This window comes from Phoenix dactylifera, chromosome 10 (genome assembly GCF_051530095.1).
Source record: "Phoenix dactylifera cultivar Ajwa chromosome 10, Ajwa_hap1_PhDact_Kaust_v1.1, whole genome shotgun sequence".
NCBI lineage: Eukaryota > Viridiplantae > Streptophyta > Magnoliopsida > Arecales > Arecaceae > Phoenix > Phoenix dactylifera.
The window spans coordinates 11,989,110-12,005,625 of NC_143199.1; the positions used below are offsets into that span (position 1 = coordinate 11,989,110).

Here is a 16,516-nt window from a genome sequence, read left to right on the forward strand (position 1 = left end):
CACTGTGCAGCCGAACAGATCTGTTCGGTTGAGGGTTGCCGAACAGAAGGCTTCTGTTCGGCACTGTTCAGCCGAACAGAAGCCTTTTGTTCGGCGATCCAGTGCCGAACGGAGCACGAACCGTGAAAAAAAAAAAATTTCGGGAGAAGCCGGCGAGGTGGTTCCGGGAGAAGCCGGCGAGGTGGTCGGAGATCGGGAGAATGCCGGCGACGAGAGGGAGAAGGGGGAACGGGGGAGGAGGGGTTTAAGGGGGGTTTGAGGGGTGTTTTTTTTTTTCTTTTCAAAACGAAACGGAGGAGGAGGAAGAGGGGGTGTATGAGAAAATTTCAAGGGCAATATGGTAATTACACTAAAGGTTAGTTTGGGTATTTTTTTTTTGGTTTTTGGGGGTGTCCTGAGCAATAGGGGGGGTGTATATAGAACTACCCGGCTCCCATCCACAGCCACAAACTCCACCATGATTTCTCCACCACCCACGTGGCGAACTCCTCACCAGTGGATCCCCTCTCTTTTGTTCTCGATCTCCCACGTGGACTGCGGACCAAAATATCCCCTCTTGCTTCGCCGACGCGAATCGGAGCCCGAATCCGACGCGGGAGATATTGTCCCGACCAGTGACCAGGGGCGGGCCACGTCAAAGGCGGCGAGCCTTGGGGTCTGTTGACGTGGCGCTCACGCCATCGGGGGGTGCGCGGAGATATTTTGTGGCACCAAGGCTAAAACCGTCGACGAGAGCTCAAGAAGCGAGAAAGAGAGATTTGTGCGAGAGGGTTAATGGAGGAAATGTGGAGGAGAGAAGGGGAGGAGAGGGAGGAGATTGTGGTGATGGCAGAGGAGGAGAAGAAGGGGGGAGGAGAGGAGGGAGAAGGGGAGACGGGGGTCGTGAGATGGGAGAGGTTTCTGCGGAGGATGTCGGTGAGGGTGCTGCTTGTGGAGGGGGACGACTCCACCCGGCATATCATCGCTGCGCTGCTGAGAAAGTGTAGCTACAGAGGTCTGTTCTTTGATTCCTCTCCCCAAAAGTAAAATTTTTAGGCTTCCTCTTTTTTTCTATCTATACAGGATTTGTGTCTTCTTAGTCCTTCTCGGGTTCTGTTTGGCTTTGGGTTTCAGTGATGCATTGGAGAATTGTTATGAAGTGTCAGAATGCTGGTTCCTTGATATCTCGTGCTTAGAATTTTGGGTGAAATAATTAACGTTTTTCCTTGCATCCTACTCTGTTTCCGATTCGACACTCCCCCCATTTTTTTTTTAAATAGTAATAATTATCTGGATTTGACTGTGCCTATTTGTTTGTTCTTTATCTGTTGGTGAATATTCAATCATGTGGAGTACTCATAAGCAGTTGCAAGATTTTCTTTTTATGGGAATTCTTTGGAAGGTTTTATTACAGCATGTGGCTTATTGGTGGCCTCATTTAAATTAGATGATCTTCACATTCCCTTTTCCTTGGATTTTTTTTTTTTATTATTCATTTTGTAATCTCTTGGTAAACGAATGCGTTTTGGAGGTGGTTTGTAGGATTTAGATGGCGTGGAGCACTGGAAAGAGAAAGATCTATGTTAGATTATGGTCCAGAGAAAACAAGATAAACTTAGAAGTGATCAGTTGTTGTATGCCTCCACTGGGATTGAGGCCTTCTTCTGTAATTGTCGGTTGGTTTTAGATTCTGCAACAGCTATGTGATGACAAGTTAATAGATATACATGCTTGATTTGGAGCTTTATCATTGTTAACAACATTACTATTTTATTTTTTTCCACATAGAAGCTTGGTGACCAGCAACGAGTACTTAGTTTCAGGCCCCAAAGTTTAAGTGAGCCCATATACCATAAAGTTTCACTTGTTGGGGAATAATAGAAATGAAAGCTCCTAATGGATCATTTGTTGAACTTAAGTGGCTCTGATAGTAAGACTTTGATTGACCCTTAGAATCCAACAAATTTTAAGCTATTTTTTTGCTGACTTGCTCATGGGTGATAGGAAGAATCTAAATTGGATGCTAAAGTGTCTTTACTTATATTTTTTACATAATGTTTCTATGTTAAGGGTTCGGTGCTATTAAAGGAAAATAAAAGGGCGGTCCCATGCACCAAACTCCTCCCATTGTAGGATCTAGGAGAGGCTGTTTCCATGTTACAAAGCCATGAAAACCAGGTCATAATGGAGCAACCTACCATTGCGTCAAGTATTAAATGAAAATAGATCATCCTGAGACTTGAATGCCATTCTGTTGGGAGGATGGATGAATAGAGGATTCAGACAAATTTAGTATAGCGAAAGGATTTTGGTAATTTTAAATATTCACTGCTACTTATGGAAAGGCCTGATGGTTATAAACAGTTTATATAGATTTAACAGATGGTGATTATGGTGGTTTTGCTTTTGGAGTCAAGTGATCTTTCCATGCTCATCTCACTTCAGTTCTAATTTTATAATAGAAGGCATTTTATATTTTGCATTCATGGAAAACCTAATTCTATGACCAAGTTGAGGTGGTTATTGTTTTATCTTTTTTGTGTCTGGAAGTCTGTACACTTAGGATCGTGTACTAAATTAATTTCTGATCATGGAAGCTTCTTACAATTGTCTTGAGGTGAAACTTAATCATAGCATAGAGTAGTTTCAGTAATATACCTATTGCAGCATATAACTGACAGCTTTTGTACAATAACTGCTGCTGGATGTAACTGGACACTTATGATTGGCTAAGTAAGATATCTTCTTATTCCCTTTTTTTTTTCGAGTAAACTTTTTATTTCTATCTTAATATTGTTACCTGGAGACTTTGATTTACCCAAATGTCCCTGCACCTGACACTTGGGCTCGAGTAGGGGCACGACATCTGGGTATGGGTCCACAGGAGAAAATTCTTAGAGAATGAAAGGATCAGGTAAGTGGCCATATCTTCACCCTGCACTCATACCCAGCTCAATGTAACAGGCAGAATTTGTAGGTATTGTACCCTAGTAGAGAATAGATTGATAAATTACCCATATTAAAGTTCAGATATACTGTTAAAAAACAGGCTTGAGTTCACGATAAAGGGTCTGAAAAAAAAAAAAGTACAAGCGAATCTTAAAAATATTTAAAAAGTTGTGAGGATGATTTTTTTTTTTTTTTTTTTGGGGGGGGTTTTGGGAATTACCCTTAGGATTATATATAGCTCATGTGAAAATACTAATACTGAATGTTTGAAGTTAACAACAGAATGGGCATGCAAGTTAACATGGGTTCAACAGAACAATAAGAATTTAGCTGTCTACAGTCCAGAATGCTCAAGAGTGATAAGAAGATTATTATGAAAATTGATTTGTAGTAGTGGCTGGTTATGATGGTATTAACTTCAGGTGTACATTATGGTCCTTGTGTACTGCACTTCAATATATCTGGAGCTCAGTTGCTAAGAGGATTATCCTATAAGACCAGTACTTGTATCATTAATCATGTTCTTTAGATAATCACGTAGTATACTTTCTGATTCTGGGGTTTGATTTTGGAAATCATAATAGGACCTCTAAATTTCTTTCGTTTTATGCTACCTTTGACTTTATTTGAATTAAGCCATGGTGTTGTGTGCCAACCATTCTAAGTAAGGAGGAATTGATGATGTTCTATAATTTATAAAGCTACCCAGGTAGATGGGAAGGTTATGATCAAATCAAATGTCTTGGCTATTTCTGATGGTTTTCAATTTATGTTTTCAAACATACAAGTTTGCTGCATAAGCAGTCAAGTAGCACTAAGAAGACTTGCATAAACAATTATGCCTGCTGCTCTAGGAGTTCACCCAGCTAATTGGATGACTACCCAATTAATCAAATCAGTATTGAAGTCATAGAAGCTGGGATAAAGTAGGTTGGGAATTCGACGTCGCAGCCACGAGCACCAGATACCATCTGATGGTAGGATCCACAGCATCAGATATGCAATGCATGATTTCATGGGGCATCTGATTTTGACACCAGCACGTATGCTAGTGAGAAACTGTTGTGGTTGGTCTATCAATTTGAGTCCAAGCCAGGCTCAAAAGTTGTTTGACATCAGACACGCCAGTGTTTGATCCCTCCAAGCTCGTTTGGGAGTTATTGGTTGCTAACCAAGTCTGCATCTAGCTGCAGTCCAAGTGTAACTCAAATGGACTGAGGAGGGATCAGAAGATCCCCTTATCTGAAGTTGCCTAGTATAGCATAAAGGAAACTGCTTGGGCATTTGATAGTCCATGCAAGTCATAGTTTTCTTAGGTGTAGCTTATCGTTTAGCAGAATTTGGGTCCATGCATATCTCTTAGGGTCATCTTGACTTTAAGGGTCTCCTTAGTCCTCAGCCATGTAAAGAGCTCAAAGTTGTAAAATTAGACTCATTTGCCCATATTTTCTAATTTGGAGCTTTATGTCTTTTCTATGCATTATTGCTCATTAGGTACCAAATCTTGTCAACTTGTGTTGCCAACTCCAAAGGAACTTGAAGGAGTGTTAATGGATTTTAAGATGGCCAACAAGATGCCCAGCATGGTCGATTACTTGCAGAAGCAAGGCTTTGTGTAGCATGGGTTTGATACTTGTCATCTTATATATCCAAGCCTTCTTCATTCTATATCTTATACCCTTCATCACTTCCAGGTTTAGCTTATCTCATGCGACTTTTCACCTAGATGGTGCCAGGTCACATCGCCTTTGATTGCAAGAGCATGTATAGTGGGAATTGTTACAGACATTGAGTTTGCTATTTCTTTGTTATGTAGTAACATATTTTAGAAGTTCTACTTATATTTTTATCGACATAATTGATGTTTTTGTTGTTTAACTTAGTTGTGAATTTTAACCAACAATCATTGCCCCATCTATTCGAGGTTGCTTTTGGTTCAAGGAATGGTCTATCGAGATTGTGAGCATTTAGTTACTGGCTTCCATCATGATGTGAACCTACCACGGGACTTTGTTGATACTTCGGTTAATTTTTTCAGCCACTAGGAACCTCTTCCAGTGTTTCAAAAATTTTATTTACTTTAATACAGTCTGAATCAGATATGCCTTAGACACTTGGACATGTATAACATACTTTACAATTGCAGGGTTGAGTTTTTTTTTTTTTTTTTTTTTTTGAGATTGGTCAAGAATGTAATTTTATAATAACCTTGTAAAATGTCATTTTTCAAATGTTCTTAAGCTAATTAGATAGTCTGGATGAGAAACACATAAATTGGAAAATCTTAACATATAATATCTTTTAATTTTCTTTCATACTGTTTAAATATACATTCGTAATGAAACTTATCTTTTCTACGTATCTCCATACCTCTCTCCTTTTTTTTTTTTTTAACCTTCTGCTGAGATAGGCTCCTGAGATAGACACTTGGACATGTCTCTAAATCCAATTCTCATGTCTTTATCCATGCAACACAAGATAAAATCTGGGACCTCATGATACACAGGCATTTGGGGATTAATTTATTTTCTCAAACTACTTTATTTACTATATATACCATAGTCTGTAAGGTACCAAAGAAAAGAATAGTGGATGTTCAGATGAAATTCTTTATAGTTCTTTGTAATAAAGTTTTCTAGTTGGGTTCTTTCTGCATTGTTAATAAACTGTACCATAATTTATGCTATATTTCAGTAGCAATCTGTATCTTGACCAACCGTTGCCATGTGAACTATGAGGGGAAATGTTATGTGATCACTGAGCTTGGTCAAATTTCTGCTTTCAGCTTTTGGGCTGATATTCTCACACTGGACATGTTTGCAGAGTTAGTGATAATATTCTCTTTACATGAGCAATTTACTATTGAATTTAGATTATTTGTTTTTCTTTTCTTTGTTCATTTTGAGGAACCTTTTTTATTTTCTACCCTCTTGTATATTTTTCCATCTGTTTAGGTAAAGTTTATTTTCCTTTCATGTCCATTACATTTCAATTGCTGTTAGTGTTTTTCTAATTCTTAAATAATTTTGGCATTATTTCCTTGATTAGTTTCTCTTCTCAGTTAAGTCTTTTCATGTACTTAAGTCTTTTCTGGCTTTTATTTAACAGTTGTTGCGGCATCAGATGGCTTAAAGGCATGGGAAACACTGAAAGAGAAACATCAGAATATAGACCTTGTTTTGACTGAAGTGGAATTGCCCAAAATCTCTGGGGTTAGCCTTCTTACAATGATAATGGACCACGAGACCTGCAAGAATATTCCTGTCATAAGTATGACATTCTTTTATTTACTTCTTCATAATGATGTTGTATTACTGTTTCAGAAATGTCACTCTGGTTCTTTTGATTCATGCAGTGATGTCTTCACATGATTCAATGAGCATGGTTTTCAAATGCATGCTGAAAGGTGCAGCAGACTTCCTCGTTAAGCCCATTCGGAAAAATGAGTTGAGGAATTTGTGGCAGCATGTCTGGAGAAGGCAAATTGTAAGCCTCACACTTTGATTATTACTATCTTCTCTAAATCTTTATCTTATGTTTGATTCCATTCTCTTTAATTTCCATGCATGTATTAAGTGTTGCATTCCCACATTTCTTTTAAGCAGGTAAGTCATGGCCATGGTGGGCATCAGGATGGAAATGCAAAATGTGAATTTGAACCTGAATATGGCAACCATTCAACTGAATATGTAGCTTGTATGCAGAAATATAGGGAATACAGTGACAAAGGGAGTGATGCTGAAGTAAGTGTTTCCTCATATGAGCATGTAACTAACTTAAACATAGTTTTTAACTTTCTTCATGCATGATATATAAAAATCATGCCTACAATGCAAATGACAGCATTTGCTTCCAATGGACCGATTATCTGTTTCGTCTTCTCTTTTGTTGAGAAATATTTCATATCCATTGCTTCATTTGCTAAATTACCATTCAAGATGCCAATGAAGGGTTTCTCCCTCAAATATGGTGTTTATTTTTTTTTTAGTCTGACAATTGTATATTTGATTATGATAATTATGTAATTCCTTTTGGATACCTGTAGATTTTTTTTTTGGTATTTAAACAGAGGTGAGCATCCTGCTCATGATAGAATAGCATTATAGTAACATATTGTTGAAAAGTTGTTTACTTTTAGATTTGTTTGTACAATTAACATTGAAACCGTACATTTGCCACTTTTTCTGCAGAGCTCTTGTACAAGGTCAGACATGGAAGCTGAGAGTGCACACATGCAAGATATGCTGGATCTTAAGCAGAAAAATAGCTGGGATATCTCTTTGGTGGAGCATTCACTAGCCCCAATTGGTGAAACACGAACTCATTTAGATAGTGCATTGCTGATGCACGAGGGTGAATCAAATGGTACTATTTCCATTCTGGTGAATATTTTCCATTTAATTATTGTTTCATTTTACTTAAATAAAATGAGCTAATTCTAGAATATCATGCTTGTGCAGTAGCAGTGACTATGAATGAGGATTCGGTCCCAACACGATGCCTGAACAATAAAAATATTACAAGTGAAACTTATGGCCGAAACTTTGATCTGGACCAACCTTCTAATGTAGTTGTTGATCTGACTAATCAACCACAACTTATCCATGCACCAAGGCATGGTACTGCTGCTCGAGATGACTTCTCAAACATTGCAGAAAATCATGGTCATGAGAATGAAATCATGTGCAAGGCAAGTCCCATGCCTCATTTGGAGCTTTCTTTGAGAAGGTATCAGGATATTTACCTGGAAAAGCAAGAGAATGATGAATGGAGTATATTGAATCATTCAAATTTATCAGCCTTTTCAGTGTGAGTGATTCTTACTCTGCATGCCTCCAGTCATTAGTTGACTTTGACATGCTAGATTTTCTGAAAAATGCAACAGTAAGAATGTTTAGCATTATTTATTTCTCAGACAATTTCACAGTCAGAAGATATTTTTGAATTCTGTGCAGTTCATGTTATTAGCTTGATGTGTTTGTTTTATTAACTAGAATAGGACTGTTTCGAGTTAAGGTTTGTAGGAATTCTATGTAGAATATTGCAAATGCTGTCATGCTTTCCTATTGGAAATTTACTTCACATTATTGGTGGTAATTTGCATAGAAGCAGCTTTATGATGTCAATGATATTCAAGTCTGCAACATCTGAGCTCACTTTTGTTTAATCTTATTAGCTGAATTCGCATTATTACCTGTAATAATCAGTCAGTTTTTGGACATTAAGATCTTCTGAACAATTGAAGGATGATTAAATGATGTGTACGGATATCTATTTTTTTGGTTCTTTATGAAACGGGAGAGACTTAGGATTCTAAAAGAAAGTCGCTTGCTGTCCAGAAATCACAGTAGGACAGATTTTAATGAAAGAAAACATGAATGGCAAGAAAGTATGTTACTTCAGTTCTCAGATTTTGAGTGACTTGTAGATTCTGTATTAAGAATTGTTTTCAAGTTTTTTGTAGGAAATTTCATTACATTAGTGTCACCTATGTGAAGAAGAGAGGAAATAGTGTAAAATTGGGTATTTATGATTAGAACTATTAGAAGATAAGTGTTGCTTCGGTCAGGGGAAAGAGAAGTGGATATCTATGCTGGTTTCTTATGTACAAACTAATATAGTTGTGTCATTCAGGTGGGTTTTGGTTGGCCCCTAAGCTGAACCAGCCCAAGTAGCATTCCCAAGTTCAGCTGAGTGGCTTGCCTATGGGGCTAGACGACAGTAGAATGATGTTAGAGTAGAAGCAGTGTTAACATAATGTTTAGATGCTGATAACTGTCAGAATATGAAGGTACTCAGAGAGGTTTAATCTTTTTTATGAACTCCTGTTTCCTGGAAAGAAAAGGATGGAGAGAGTCAACCATTGAATATGTACATCATAATTACTGCACAATGTCACTTCTGTTTTATTCTTTAATTATTTTTCTTTTATGTTTGCCACAAGCTTTATTTTTTTCCGCCAAACATTCTTTGGATTACTTTTTTAGAAGATAAACAATGTTGATTGCTTATTAATCAATTAAATAAATTAAAGTCATGTTTAATCTAAGTTTGACATCTAGTATATCCATTTGTGATGATATCTATCCTACAATCTCCTATAGGTACCACAGCAGGACAGGGGTGCCTACTTCGTTAACACCAAGGAACTTTTCCACTGAACACAAGGAATGTAACAGTACTTCATGTAAACCACGGCCACATCAAGGATGCAGTAATGCTAGCGATGCTTCTCAGTTTAATGGCTTGAGATCAAATATAAATTTGGAAGATAAGAAATCCCTTGGTGTTGGACTTCCGGCTCAAGATGGAATGGAAGTTCGATGCACTCCCCTTCGAGTTGTCCCACTCCCTATTCCAGCGGGTGGCATGTCTTTTGATAGTCTGTGTGCTGGGTATGGTCCAGTAATGCAACCCATGTATTATCCACAGTCAACTCATCATTTGTGGAGTACCATCCCGTCCATGTGGCATGGAGTACAAACTCTGCACAGTGACCATCCCAATGATCAGAGTGCTAGAAACCCAACTTACCATTCTGCAGAAAAGCAGGAAGAAACTATGGAGCTGTTGGATGAACAGAGACATGTTTCATCAGCTACAGCTGAGAGTGGAAGTGGGAGTGTATGTAATGGTGGCAGAAATGGAGGTGCAAGTGCTTGCAATGAAAGTATTGGGCACATTACCGGATCCAATAATTTCAAGGCCACGACAGAGAGTGGCAATCATGATGGCACAATTGCTCATGAAGGGACTAAGCCAATGGATTTTTATCGGTTAAGCCAAAGAGAAGAAGCCTTGAACAAATTCCGAATGAAACGGAAGGACAGATGCTACGAGAAGAAGGTATGATGGACCTGCATTTTTTTAAAAAATATTTTGAACCTTCATTAGTTTTTGCTTTAGTCTCTTCTAGATCTTTGACAGAACTGATCCATTACGCTGAGCCATCTTTGTTTAGGCCAGGATTTGAGTTGAATTACATTATTGATATACAAGAGACACGGGGAAAACTATTTTTTGTTGTGACTTGTTTCTCTCCGTACTGTTTATATTTTTCTGCTTGTGCTCTAAAAGAAGGTTACTTCACAGGTTCGGTACCAAAGCAGGAAACTACTAGCAGAGCAGCGCCCTCGTGTTAGGGGACAATTTGTCCGTCAAGTGCAGCTTGGTCTTCAATCTGTGGGAGCAGGCTGCTACCATGGTGATCCAGCTACCGAATAGATGTGTCATTGGAAGGAGTCCTGGTACCCAGGGTTACCTAATATTGATAGTTAACTTATGTAGCTGCACTAATTAACAAAACATACCAGCAGGAGTGCCACTATATGCATCTATTTCTCCTATAATTCAGGTTTGTTTTTAGTTAAAGCTTGTTATATTTGTTAACAGGTGGAATACAGCTAAAGTAGTTCTCAGTTTGTATAATGGTGAGAATATGTTTGAACACTATTTTTTTCCTTCACTATTGGTTTTAGACACTGAATATCTTCCTTATGTTGTATATATTTGCAAAAGAGTTGCGAGTAAAATACCCACAATGATTGCTTTTTGTCTCTGTACAAAGGTGGTCGGCTTTACTTATGAGCATCTAATACCTTTTCGTGTGCCACTTTCTAATATGTATTTTGTTGTTTATTATTTTCCTATCTTATTGCAACAAGTTAGTCTGATACTCTTGTGTGCTCCTTTCTCTTTTGCAAGACAATCTTGGAATTAAGGTTGTATTTCTCTTGAATGATTTATTAATTATACATCATAAGTATTTACTGAAGACAATAGATGTTTTTTTTCTCTAGAAAATCAATCCTGAAAACATATTTGTGTGGTGTCATCTATTGATGTGGTTTTATCCATTTTTATATTTTGGATAGTTCTTGCTGTATATTTCTTTTTCTTGCTGTCATTCCTGAATCTCCGTTATCGAACGCATCAGTCCTCCAAGTAACTCAACGCAGTACATATGTACATATTATTCTTGCACGAATCTTGCCAGCGGATTATTGTTGTTTTGCTGGGTCTGCTTAGATCGGTTAATGTTGCCCTTGCTAGATAAATGGACTTGGTTTTGAGAATGCGAAATTTGCAAATGGCCCTAGTTGCAAGTGGTAGGAACTGCGAACGGCGGCTTTTTACTATTCCTTTCCTTGATGGGTCAGGAGTGAGGTTATAAATACCATATTGATCTGTTCTCATCGTTCGAGTATTATGAGGATTTTGCTTTAAAAAATGTCCTACGAGGATTGCTACAGCTTGTTGTGGCTGAACTACTTTAATCTTGTATTTTTTATTCAGCAAGTCTTCCTTATTTCCTTTGGTAGAAGCACAAGTCTTCTTCATCAGCAAACAAGAGTTTAGCTGTACCAAGGTGAAGATGAGGTGCGAACTTGCCGACTGAATCAAGCTTTTGATGGTTATACCAAGTGAATTCGGATTCACCTTCACTATGGTTTGAGAGGTTAGAGTTTGGCATCATATACGAGGAGGGCTACTTGCTTCTTTGTCGCCCACTATCTTCAGGCCTGTTTTGAAACCGAGACAGAGAGAGCGAGAGAGAGTGAGAGTTGGAGGGTTTTCTGATACACGTGGAACCCTCAAAAGCAGTAATAGCAACATGAAGACATCATGGTATATCTATCTACTTCACCTTTAACATGTTTTCCAGGTGTTGCTGGAAATTGGACCCGGGGGCAATCGTCGGTCGAGGAGGGGGAGCGGCGGTGGATGCGAGGGAGCGGCGGTCCGTCGGCGGGCGGCGTCCTCCGTCGGGGTGCCTGCAAAAAAGCCGGTGGCCGGGTCTTCCGGCGCCGGCCCTTCGATGCTTAAGTCAGAGGGGGGACAATCAGTGCCAAGAGGAGGAAGAAGGCAATATATTTTGAGTTTTCTGTGTCCAACCCCCTATCTGAGAAGCAAGGGTTCCCTTTTATAGGGGGGTTGGTGTACCTGTGATGTGATGGGGCGAAGCCGTTGTACGGCTCGGCATGTTGCTTGGACTGGCGAATCAGTCGGGCGAATTATAGCGTTTATGTCGAAAATGAGGTCGTCGTACGACCTGAGCCGGCACGCCATCGGGTGAATTATTGCGTTGGTGTCGGAGGTGAGGCCGAGGTCAGAGACTTATCACGGTTGATTGGACTCCGCTGAGCTGATCTGCCGTGGAGAGCCATGAGTCCGTAGACAACAGGAGCCATGCGCATTAATTGTTGAGTAAGCCGGCGGTGCGCATTAATTGTTGAGTAAGCCGGCGGTGCACATTAATTGTTGAGTAAGCCGGAGATTTGCAGAGGTCATGCGTAATAAATGCCGGGGCAGTGGCAGGACATGGCCCTCGGCCGGACCTCTGAGGTGGTACGGCCGTAGTAGGTGGTCGATGAGGACAGATCTTCGAGGTCGGGAATTCTCCAGGTCGGAGGTTCTGAGGTCGGACGCCGACCTCAGTCGTCCGGGGTCGGCGATCATGTGGCTTTCCAGTGGCGGGGTTACTATATTACCGGGGGAAAACTATATTCCCCCAACACTACCCCCCGACTTCCGAGTCCGAGCAGCTTGCAAGCTCGGACGCGGGAAGTAGAAGTTGTCCTTGTGGTCATTGAGGTCGGAGGGGATCGCGTCCGCATCCTTACGTGTCTTGGAGCTTTTATGACGGAGTTTGCGCCCTTTGGTACCTCGAGGTCGCTTTTAGATGGCGGATTTATAACGGGGTCTGCGCCCTTAGGTATCCCGAAGCAGCTGCAACGGGGACAGCGCCCTTTGGATCTCCGAGATCGCTTCGTACGGCGAACTCATGATGAGGGTCCCTGGGCCCGATGAGGTGGCGCCTCGATTTCGTGGCCGGAGCTCCCCTCTTAAGTAGGTACGTCGTTTCGTGCCTCAAAATGAATACGTGGCACGATCCGAGGTCGAATGTTTCTGATCTCGTATTGGTAGGATAATGATCTGGGGAGGCGGAGGTTAGATCGACGCTCCACGTGTCCCCGAGGCCTATTAAATGGGGAGAGCGGGGGTGGCGTCCGCTCGTTTTTCAAGATGGTCCGGCTTCGCGGGCCCATAATGAGGCCGTGAGATCCGATGGGACAGTGCTTCGATTTCGTACTCGACTTATTGCTCTGGATTGAATGCGGTGCTTCGGCTTCCGAGGCCGACACGTGGCGCAATCCAGACGGGGGGTGGGAACCGAGCCCACCGATCTGAGCCGTTAGGGGAGTCTATATAAACCCCCCGAATCCTGCCCTAAAAATTCCGTTTGGTCGCCTTTCGTCTTTGCCATCTCTTCCTTCGCTCCCCCTTTCGACCAAACCTTGCCGACGGTGCCCGGAGCGATTTCCGGCGACTTTTCCGTAGGTTCCCACCCTGTACCAGCTAGGGTTCCTCTTCCTCCTCCTCTTCACTCTCTTTTCCTCTAGCTTATTTCACTTTTCTGTAAGATGGGTTCTGGTCCAGAGAAAGTAGGGTCGAGTCTGTCGAGGGAGGAGTTGGAGTTGATCCGCTCCCGGTTTTTCTTCCAACCCGGGTTTCGTCTCGAAACCGCGGGGCCGGAAGACAGGGTGACGCGGCCGCCCCCAGGTCGGATCGCGGTTCACCGCGAAACGCTCTGGGCCGGCCTGCGGTTCCCTGTCCACGAGTTTGTGAACAACCTGCTGGTAGAGTACCAACTCGTTCCAGCGCAGCTTGCTCCGAACTCGTGGAGGACCATAATCGGGTTCTTGTCCTTGTGCCTTGGGCACGGGATCTCGATTTCGGTGAGTGTTTTCCGCCGGTGTTTTTTATTAAAGAAAAACCCGGCGAATGCAGGGTAGCTATACTTCGCCTTTCGGGGTGGTATGTCACTCTTCTAGGGCGCCCCTTCCTCTATTCATGAGTGGAAGGGGAAATTCTTCTTTCTTGCATCCGAGGAGCCGTGGGGGTTTAACCCGAGGTGGGGGCACCCCCGGTTGAAGACTCTCAATAGGCTCTCCGAGCTCTCGGAGAGAGAGCTGAGGGTCTTGGACTCTCTACGGGCCCTCGGAAAGAGGTTCAACCTGACCGAGCTCCTACGGGAGGACGCCTTGGCGAGCGTGGGCTTGAGCTCGGCGCGCCCTGAGGGTAAGAGTGGTCGCATCACTTTGCTTTTGTCTGTTTTCTCTTTTCACTAACTTTGATCTGACACTTGGAAAAATTTTTGGTTTCAGATATTCCCCGCATGCCGACCAGCAACACGTCCCTCTTCTCTCGGATAAAGAGGCGAGAGGCCGAGGCCGGGGGGGCTATTCCCCAGCCTCGGAAGAAGTCGAGGTCGGCCGGTGCTTCTACATCGGCCGGGACGGGAGGCCCGGGGGCGGGGGCCTCCACAATTTGCCAGGGGCGTACGCGGGACGCCGGCGACACGGGCCCAACGGCCCCTATCTGTCCCGCTCCTGTCGCCCAGCGGGGGAGGCCGACCACGATTCCTTTACGACGCCCGGGGCCTGGGCCGACCGGGAGCCCCGAGGTCCCCAGCTCGGATGAGCCGAGCTCTTCAAGGGCCCCGAGGGAGGAGTCGGCCGAGCCGGGATCCCCACTCCTCGAGGGGAGCTCGGCCATCCATGACGCCGAGGTCGCACGGGCTGTGTTTCGGCGTGCGATGCTTCCAGCGGACTGGGCCGAGTTCGCGAACTTGCCGCTGGAAGAGATCGTCGACGGTACCTACCGCAATACCGCTCGGGTAAGCTACTTTCCTAATTTTTCTTAGGCCGTTGGCGAACATGTTGTACATTTTTCAACTCATAATTGTTTTTCCCTTTTTCTCTTGCAGCATATTCACGAAGTTGACACCCTGGTGTTCATCGCCCAGGGGTGTCAAGAAGAGACTCGGCGGGTTAGCCGGCAATTGGAGCCGGCTAAAAAAAGGATTGCCGAGTTGGAGGCAGCGCTGGCCGAGGCCGAAGCGCGGAGGGAGACCACTGAGGCCGGGCGACTAGCCCTGGTCGAGGTGCTCGAAGAGGAAAGGGCCGCCCATTCGCTGGCAAAGTCGGCCCTGCGCGCCTCTGAGACGCGACTGGGGGAGGCCCAGTCCGAGATCGCCGGCCTCAAGTACGAGGGCGGGGTCTTCCGCCTCAAGATCGAACAACTTGAGGCCCGGGAGAAGAAGGCGCTCGAGCGAGCCGAGAATGCCGTGGAGCTCTTCAAGGAGTCGGAGGAGTTCCGCGACATGTTAGAGGAGGAAACCGTGGATGGGTTCCTCCGCGGCTTCGAGAACTTTTGGAGGCAGATGGCTCGGCCCCCAATTCGACCTCTCCACGGTTCGTCCGAGGATGAGGTTGGGCTGTGGCTCCGACGACGACGTTCCTGATGCCCTCGCGCCTGAGGAGGAGTCTACTGAAGCTGAGGCGGACTCAGTGACGCTGGCTGTGACGGAGGCTTCCCTTCGCGGAGTTACCGGGGATGCTCCTGTGGTGCCTGCCGAGGTCCCCGCCACAGGCGCCGAGCCCGCGACCGCTGAAGGCCCCCAGGTCGTCGCCATAGATGACCCGGAGGGCGACGCCAATGCTACTACCGCCTCTTAGGGCATAGACTCTCTTTCTTCTTCTTTTTTTTTTTATATTGTAGAAGAGGTCGGCCTTCAAAACTGTTGATCAGTCGTCCTCTAATTTTGTACTTAGCCTTTCGGCGTTTTATTATTAATGAAAATATTTCCTTTCACCTCTCTGTGTTTACCTTTCTCCCTTTGTCTTTTTTGCTTGTGAACGAGGTCGGTACTTTTGCCGACTCTCGACTTTGTATCCGAGCCTTCGGGCTGCTTATTAATAAAGGCATGTTTTTTGGCCGTGTTTTGCCTTTCTTTCCTCTGACTTGTTTGAGTGTTCGAACTCCGATTACGCTAACTAGGGGGGCTCCGAGCTTAGATTTTAGGAAATTTCACCAAGTCTTGTAGCTCGGATCCGAAGATCGCGGGGGTCGCCGAGTTTAGTTCTTAGATTCTTGAGGCACCGGGTTCGGATCTCTGGCCGCCAAGTGGGGCCGTGCTAAATTTGCACAGGCCACTACCTGGGGGTCTAGCCGAGCTTTTCGAGCTCGGCTTTTGGACCGTAGGTTTATAAGAGGATTAGCGTCGTCCCCCGAAGGGGAGCACGAGCCGCTAATCGAATTGTCGCTAGGGCTTTCATAGTCATCTCCCTCGGAGCCTACCGAGGTTTCGGTGGGCGGGGTCGGAACCCATGGAGAACATTTCGGCCTTGTTGAGCTCGATTAGTATGCCCACGGTTGAGGTTATCTTCATAAATTGGTGTTGGAGTCCGTATGCGGGGGCCGAATTAGGCCCTTGTTCATGGAGGCTTACATAAGTTGTCATGGAGGTTGTCGGCAGACGGAGCATGCATAAGGTCAGTGGGAGATTAGTCTCGCACCGACTCGTAGGAGTAATCCGACCTTGGCCAGATTTTAATCAGGGTTCCGCCGACAATACGTAGATAAATATAACAAGGCGAGCATCGAGTAGGATGTACCTTGTGCATTTCCGAAGTTACGCTCCTTGTAGTGGAGTGGGCGGCCTTATTTCCTTGCCAACTTCCGGAGTCCTTTTTTGACTTTCGAAGAGCTCGGGCTTCTTACGAACCTGGTGGTGCCCACCGAG

At 43.7% G+C, this 16,516-nt stretch overlaps 2 protein-coding genes across 3 annotated transcripts; both read left to right on the forward strand.

Moving 5' to 3' along the window:
- Positions 1–538: 538 nt before the first annotated feature.
- Positions 539–10,512, forward strand: LOC103697629 (two-component response regulator-like PRR95). Of its 2 annotated transcripts, none has more exons than XM_008779537.6 (8): positions 539–994; positions 6,037–6,198; positions 6,284–6,414; positions 6,534–6,671; positions 7,119–7,293; positions 7,389–7,737; positions 9,033–9,774; positions 10,021–10,512. In XM_008779537.6, exons 1-8 carry the CDS (start codon positions 775–777, stop codon positions 10,150–10,152), a joined length of 2,049 nt encoding a protein of 682 aa, XP_008777759.2. In that variant the 5' UTR covers positions 539–774; the 3' UTR covers positions 10,153–10,512. The 2 variants fall into 2 exon arrangements, with proteins under 2 accessions (XP_008777759.2, XP_008777758.2); XM_008779536.6 differs by having other exon boundaries at positions 632–994; positions 6,531–6,671.
- Positions 10,513–13,971: 3,459 nt separating this feature from the next.
- LOC120105316 (uncharacterized) lies at positions 13,972–15,373 on the forward strand. Its single transcript, XM_039117663.3, has 2 exons — positions 13,972–14,608; positions 14,699–15,373. Exons 1-2 carry the CDS (start codon positions 14,108–14,110, stop codon positions 15,233–15,235), a joined length of 1,038 nt encoding a protein of 345 aa, XP_038973591.3. The 5' UTR covers positions 13,972–14,107; the 3' UTR covers positions 15,236–15,373.
- The last annotated feature ends 1,143 nt before the right edge of the window (positions 15,374–16,516 follow it).